Below are 7176 nucleotides of genomic sequence, written 5' to 3'. Positions count from 1 at the left end.
ATCAAGAGGCTAATAGAGAGGCAGGTGGGACTGGTGACCCGAGAGAGCGCTGGAACCCACAGTCGTACAAGCCCACAGAGGGGGCAACTCTCGACAGTCCGCACGACCCTTCCATAGTCTTTCTCACCTCACTTGATATTGTTCAATTCTTACCTTAGACAAGGCAGAAATTACCAGATCAAGTTGTCAGGTGGAGAAATTAAGTTCCAGAGAAGAGCAATGAGTTCTTCAAGACCACACGCAGGACCGGGAGTCAGATGCCCAAAAGCCCTTCCACTGTCCCACTCAGAGAGACAGGGTATGAGAGAGAGAGAGAGAGAGAGAGAAGGAGAGGGAGGCAGGGAGGCAGAGGCTGATATAGAAGACCCAAGAGTGGAGAAATCCTTTTTCATGATCTCCAGGAGACCCCAAGGGGCAGGGCTGGGCCTCCTAAAAAACCCTCCATTCCTTCATTCCTCCCATAGGTTGATCAGAGCAGCACACCGTCTTCCCTCCTTCGTTCCCAACCCCAGGTGAGCTGGGTTCTGAAGGGAAGAAAAGAATCAGAGCCCTTCGAGTAGAATCAGACAGCCTTTTACAGTTTACAACCTCATAATCAAGGAACTTTAGAATGGGGAACACCTATAAAGATGACCTCCCCATCCCTCTATTCCACCCATTGTATAGATGGGAGATTGAGGCCCAGAGACAAGGAAGTCATTTTCCAGAAATCCACAGCGACTCGGTCACAGGAATCTAGATTTCCTTACCGGAGAGGGGCTACTCTTTCCTTTGCTTGAACCTTCATGTAAGTCCCCTGGAAAGAGCCCTGGAATCCAGGAGATCTGATTTTTATTCTGGCTATGCTGAGACTCACTGAATGGCCTTGGGGACACCTCTTACATAATGTTAAGTTTCATAAGTGAAAGGTGTTTTGTCTATTAGGCCCTGATTTATCTCTGACCCCTAGAACAGTCTCTGGCCCAGAATAAGTGCCCAATAAATATCCACTGAATGAATGACCGTCTAGAGGGCTAGGGCAGTGTCCCCATGAGAGGCTGAAGCCTGAAAGACAAAACCAGGGAATCACGAGCTTTATTCTCAGACACACGAAAGGCTAAAGGTCTGTCCACAGATATTTACTGAGGGCCCATATGTGCTGGGTACTGAACTAGACACTGGGGATTCGGGTAAGAACAAGACTGCCCTGGCCTGCCCTCAAGAGCTCACAGTCCACTATAATGTGGAATGTGTGCAGATTTTTTTGTGGGCTTCAGAGGGTAGACCCAGATGCTAGGTAGGGAGTTAGATGTAAGTGGCAGACTGCTCGATGTAATACAGACACTTTTCTCAGCTTTAGTTGCCCTGAAATGGTCTTATGCTCAGAAGGTGGTGAGTGCGGCGGAACTGCAGTGTTCAAGCAGGGCGCCAGCCGCCCACCTGTCAGAGGCTGCGCCAGGAGTATGCGGGAGAAGAGATTTCTGCCTTGGGTGAGGTCACTTTCCACCCCCAGATTCTCTGCCTACAAAACCCTGCAATTCTCTGACGCTGGATCTTATTATTTTCTGAATTTCAAGGTCCCATGATGCTGACAGCCATGAATTCTAAGTTCTCTGTCTGCCCACACCCCCGGACCCAAAAGAAATGAAGCCGAAATCAGCAAGGGTCCTACCACCCACTGCCTCAAAAGGTCTCTGGGGAAAGTCAGCAGCCCCCTCCCCGCTTCGTGGGGGCTGGAGGGGCGTAGCTTGGGCGCCAGGGTGCCGGAGACGTCGTGGGGAGAAGGGTGTTCCAGAGACGGAGTTGACAGCGCCGAGACACGTGACATTCAAAGCGTCACGTTCTGTGGTCCGCGAAGGTGGGACCGGGCCGGTCATGTGACGTGGGGGGGGGGCACCATGGGGTGATGTGAGATGCAGGGCCTCTCAGATTACGCACTAATGACGCATTCCCACCCGGTTTGGCAACTAGATTTCCGTTGGAAGATGCGACAGTTCCGGCAAAGGGGGCGGGTTCTCACGTCCTGGCAGCTTTGCTTCCGTTCGGGGCGCTGCAGCTTCCGACCTCAGCCTCTCCCTCGGGCGAGGAAGAGACGCGACCCCGTGCGCATGCCCCGATCATCCCAGAGGGGCGGGGCCGAGGCTACGGGAGCGAGAGGGGGGGCAAAGAAAAGGGAATTCCAACCTGTGGAATCTTGGGGGGTCCCCGAGGTCAGGTTCTTCCCGTTGACTGTGGATGGTGCCCGGGACAGAGCCTCTGGTGGCTCGTGGGGGGCTTGGGGGTCCGCAGGGTGAGGGCGGAGGGGAGTGTCAGTGTCAGAGTGTGAGTGGGGTACGGGAGTTCCAAACTTATTCTTGAGGCCCTCGGGGCTTCGGCGCCGGGGAGAGGTAGCTCGGGCCGCCATGCGCGACAGGACCCACGAACTGAGGCAGGTGAGAAGTGGGGGCTGCAGGGTTGGGGACGGGCGGACGGGTCGGGGTCTGGCTGGAATACAGGACTCCGGGTCTTCGGGCAGAGACGGGTGGCTGAGGGCTAGGAAGGATAGACCCGGAAGTCTGTGAGTCCTGCGGGGAGAGAGCAACAGCAAGGTACTGATGCCAGTGACCCTGGCCCTGGCAGGGGGATGACAGTTCGGACGATGAGGACAAGGAGCGGGTCGCGCTGGTGGTACACCCGGGCACGGCACGGCTGGGGAGCCCAGACGATGAGTTCTTCCAAAAGGTAAGAGGCTGGGGTCTCTGCCTGTCTTCGCGAGGGGCCTGGATGACCCGAGGAGCAGCGCGGTCTGGAGTACCCCCATATCTCCTTTAGCCCTCTCGGTCACCTTCCCCAGGTCCGGACAATTCGACAGACTATTGTCAAGCTGGAGAATAAAGTCCGAGAGTTGGAGAAGCAGCAGGTCACCATCCTGGCCACGCCCCTTCCCGAGGAAAGTGAGTGAAACCCCAAGTGCAAACGCATGCTCAGCCAGAGGGATTGTGGGGATTGTAGTTCCATGCAGGTGGTGGCCAGGGAGGTTTGTTGAGATAGGGGCTGCTGTTTGGGAGTCATGGCTTTCTCTTGTTCAGGTATGAAGCAGGACCTGCAGAACCTGCGTGAGGAGATCAAACAGCTGGGGAGGGAGATCCGATCGCAGCTGAAGGGTGAGCTCCTAGGACCTCATACATATCCCCGTGGTCCTGCCCAGCTCCTGGCATATCTGGGGAGTATGTGGCCCAGAGAGGCCAGTGATGTATCTAGGTCACACAGCAGGCCGGGGCCTAGAATCCCTTTCTTCATAGTACTTTCCACAACACGTGTCTGCCTCTCAAGTTCCTCTATTTGTAAGGAAACCATTTACTCCTACAATTCTTGCTGCCCAATGTGCATTCTTTGGACAGGCAGATGGGGGTTTCTCAAGAGGCCTCTGCATACCTGTGGGAATTCTCTGATGTATTGCAAAGAAAAATACACTTTCTCCCATCAGAGGCTCGGAATTAGTCATTTATGATAAATTATAATTCCCAAAAGAATCCCATGGAGATAAGCACCTCTCTATTGTATGGAAGGGGTATGGCCCTGGCCCTGTGTCCTCGTCTCCACACGATTTTCCGAAGCCACAGATCAGATCCCCTTACCCACCAATACCCTTGTGTCTTCCCACAGCCATAGAGCCCCCGAATGAGGAAGCTGATGAGAATTATAACTCAGTCAACACACGGATGAGAAAAACCCAGGTGGGTTATTATTCCCAAAACTAAGACATTTCGCAAGGGTTTCATAGATCGTTAGATGGCAGAACTAAGGAGGAAGGGCCGTTAGAGATCATCAAGCCCAATCTGATGAATTTCAAATGGGGAAACTGAAGCAGGGAGAAAGGAACCACCCAAGGTCAAGACTCCCGACTCCCAGTCCACTTAACATCCTGTCACCTTCTCCATTCAGTGAGAAGTTGCTGAGTCCCCAGATATGATCTGGACTTGGCTGTGGAAGGCATGCTTTCTAGAAACCAAGATGGGGAGTCAAGCTTGAACAGGTGACAAAGACATTACTCAGGTAGGGTTTGGTAGCTAATATCCCTGCCCAGGGAAGAAGGGGGAACAGTCATAAATGACTGGGAGGTTTCCTGCCCATGTGACAGGGATATCCTCTGCCCCATGGGCAGAATTCAAGAAGTCAGGAAGAGGAACTTCCTTGGAGGAGGAAGGTCACTGAATCAACATCTTCGTAAGGAGATTTGAGGTCATCTAACCGCCCCCCTGTGGGTGCCCAGTGAGGAGTAATTTGGACTTCGTGGAGGTCAGAGTTGAAGTAGGTGGGCCCAGAGCTCAGCGAGTCGCCAGGTTGAAGATGGAGCAGTTGGGGCATCTTGTAAGCCTGTAGCTGAAGGCAGGAGAGCAGATGTGTCTCTGAGGAAGGCGCTCCAAGGAATGAGCACATTGAAGGCGGCCGGAGAACGGACAGGATGAGAGGACGTTTCAGGGGGAGCCTGTGGCGGTCATTGGAGTGAGAGGCTGAGGGCCCAGCTGAACCTGTAAGATAGGCAATGGGCTGACCTCCAGGCATACCAGCACACCTTTAGTCTAAGCGGCGAGGCAGGTGTTCAGCAAACATTCACGGGTATATATTGAGTGCCTACTGTGTGCTAGACCCTTTTCTAGCTGTTTGGGAAACAGCAATGAACCAAAGAGCCCTATCCTCATGGAGCTTACGTCGTGGCGGGGAGAGACAAACACCATAATAAATACGTACATCATTTTAGAACACAGTTAAGTATTAAGGGAAAAACTGAGGAGAGGAGGGATTGAGAGGGCTGGGAGAAGGCAGCTTGCAGTTTTGGTAAGCTAGAGAGAACTTCATTCAGAAGGTGACCTCTGTGGGGCATGAGCATTCCAGGCCCAGGGAGCAGTGAACGCAAAAGTCTGAGGTGGGGTGGCTTTGGTGTGGGAGGGGGGAGAAGTCCACCATGGTTAGAGGGAGTGAGTGAGGGAACAGCTGGAGGAGGTGAGGTCAGAGGGGAGATGGGGGAAGGGAAGGTCATGTAGGGCCTTATAAGCCCTGGTAAGGGCTTTGGCTTTTACTTCGAGAGAGAATGGTGGTCAAGGTGGCAGGCTTATGCTGTTTGCTCACTGTACCCGTGGGGATGTTGAGGCCAAATCCTTCCAGGGTGCCCAGCCTCTATTCTCTGCCACCAGCACGGGGTCCTGTCACAGCAATTCGTGGAACTCATCAACAAGTGTAACCTGATGCAGTCCGAATACCGGGAGAAGAACGTGGAGCGGATCCGGAGGCAGCTGAAGATCAGTGAGTGCTGGTGTCTGGCCTGCAGGGTCCGGTGGCCCGACCCAGCTCTGAGCCTGGCCTTTTCCTTCACAGCAAATGCTGGAATGGTGTCTGATGAGGAGCTGGAGCAGATGCTGGACAGTGGGCAAAGCGAGGTGTTTGTGTCCAACGTGAGTGGCCACAGCTAGCCTCCCTCGTCTGGGGCTCTCGTCTTCTCTGAGGCCTGGCCCTTGCTGATGGAAGGCATCCGGAGGCCCGGAGGGGGAATGAGTTAGCATGCCCAGAGGCACTCTAGGCCCTAGGGCCCTAGCCCCAGTTCGACAGGAACTTCTGACCTGCTGCCGGGTTCCCTGTGACCTGTCTGTCCATTCCTCTCCACTCCCCAGATACTGAAGGACACACAGGTGACCCGACAGGCCCTAAACGAGATCTCAGCCCGGCACAGTGAGATCCAGCAGCTTGAACGCAGTATCCGTGAACTCCACGAGATCTTCACTTTTCTGGCTACTGAAGTGGAGATGCAGGTGGGCACCCGAGACAGCCGGCTGGGCTTGACGTGAGGCCGTGATCAGCCAGAAGCCCCGCTGGGACCGTCAGCCCGTCTCCACGCTCAAGCTTCTCTCCCCGAGGCTTTCGTCTCCCCCCTCCCCAGGCTGGTCCGGGCCCCCAGGTTGGCCCTCACTCCTCCGAGGGCCCGCCTCCGCAAATCTGCCTGAGGTGGGGCTGGGAGGTGGTGTTCTTCCGCTGGCCCTGCTCGTGTGGGGTGAGGTAAGCCTCTGGCCCATCCTGGAGGAGCTGAGTCACTGGTGCTGGAGCCAATGGCCTTGTGCAGCCGGGAGTCGTGGGGAAGGGACTCCATTCAGTAGGGGCAGCAGGACCTGAAGGCTGGCGGTGCCATGAGGAGGCAGGGATGGGGAGGGCTTCACAGCTGTTGAGAGGCAGGCCTAGAAGAATGGGCAAATTCAGACACATCTACGAAGGGACAAAAGTTCACCCTCTGGGAAAAGGTACGAGCCGCTCGAGCACTCGGCTCCAAGCCACCACTGCAAAGGACGACGGGTGCAGGCGGTCGGGGAGCAGGCCAGAAGGGAGCACGTGAGGAAAGGGAGCCTGGAAGCCACCCTCAGGCGTTGCGAACTCCTGGCAGAGGTGGTCCTGCCCCACAGCTTTGTTGGTGCCATGTTTGCGGCTGGAAAGCGTCCTGCGGGCGGCTGGGCTGGGCAAGCAGAGGAGCTGCTGGGCCTTCCACCCGAGTCATCCCTGCCTGCCTGAACCACCCCCTCCTCTGAGCAGGGGGAGATGATCAACCGGATTGAGAAGAACATCCTGAGCTCAGCAGACTATGTGGAACGCGGGCAGGAACATGTCAAGATTGCCCTGGAGAACCAGAAGAAGGCTCGGAAGGTGAGCCTCTCCTCCCCTCTCCTCCCCTCCCGCCCCCGGCCCTGGTGGCCTTCCCTCCCCTCTTGAGTGAGTTTCTCTGAACTCTTCCCCCACAGAAGAAAGTCTTGATCGCCATCTGTGTGTCTGTCACCATCGTCATTCTGGCAGTTATCATTGGTGTCGCCACACTGGTTTGAGAGCATCACGCGTTCTTGGTGAGATACTGTGGGCCTGCCCCCTGGCCTGCCTCATCCCAAGCCCCAGCCTTTCCTCCTCCCCTCAGACCCTTTTCTCCCCCCTTTCCCTTGCAGGCACTAAGAGACCCAGGTCTGCCTTCTCTCCCAGCAGCTGAGGGGGGAGGGCAGGACAGAGCCTCCAGCTGGACCCCCTTCCGCACACTGGCCCTGTGCAGAGGGGCAGATGGTTTTGCTGAAGTCGGCAGCCACTCATCCATGGGGGCTTCCCCCCTCAGGCCACAATGCCTGGGGGAAGGCCTGCAGCGTCCTGTTTGGCTGGGACACACAGTTTTGTAAGAAATTAAAAAAAAAAAAA

General features: G+C 55.5%; 1 protein-coding gene across 1 annotated transcript; it reads left to right on the top strand.

Moving 5' to 3' along the window:
• Nucleotides 1–2079: 2079 nt before the first annotated feature.
• On the top strand, nucleotides 2080–7176 carry STX4 (syntaxin 4). The gene is made up of 11 exons (XM_008685327.2): nucleotides 2080–2411; nucleotides 2599–2700; nucleotides 2813–2912; nucleotides 3048–3122; nucleotides 3625–3695; nucleotides 5154–5262; nucleotides 5335–5411; nucleotides 5628–5765; nucleotides 6535–6645; nucleotides 6741–6839; nucleotides 6936–7176. Exons 1-10 carry the CDS (start codon nucleotides 2382–2384, stop codon nucleotides 6819–6821), a joined length of 894 nt encoding a protein of 297 aa, XP_008683549.1. The 5' UTR covers nucleotides 2080–2381; the 3' UTR covers nucleotides 6822–6839; nucleotides 6936–7176.

The sequence above is a fragment of the Ursus maritimus genome, unplaced genomic scaffold (assembly GCF_017311325.1).
Source record: "Ursus maritimus isolate PB19 unplaced genomic scaffold, ASM1731132v1 scaffold_2, whole genome shotgun sequence".
NCBI lineage: Eukaryota > Metazoa > Chordata > Mammalia > Carnivora > Ursidae > Ursus > Ursus maritimus.
This window is presented reverse-complemented; position numbering and strand designations above follow the sequence as displayed.

Coding starts and splice junctions, on each gene's coding strand:
- STX4 (XM_008685327.2), top strand. CDS start 2,382: ATGCGCGACAGGACCCACGAACTGAGGCAG. Junction 2,913..3,047: donor CACGCCCCTTCCCGAGGAAA/GTGAGTGAAACC, acceptor TCTCTTGTTCAG/GTATGAAGCAGGACCTGCAG. Junction 3,123..3,624: donor GATCCGATCGCAGCTGAAGG/GTGAGCTCCTAG, acceptor GTCTTCCCACAG/CCATAGAGCCCCCGAATGAG.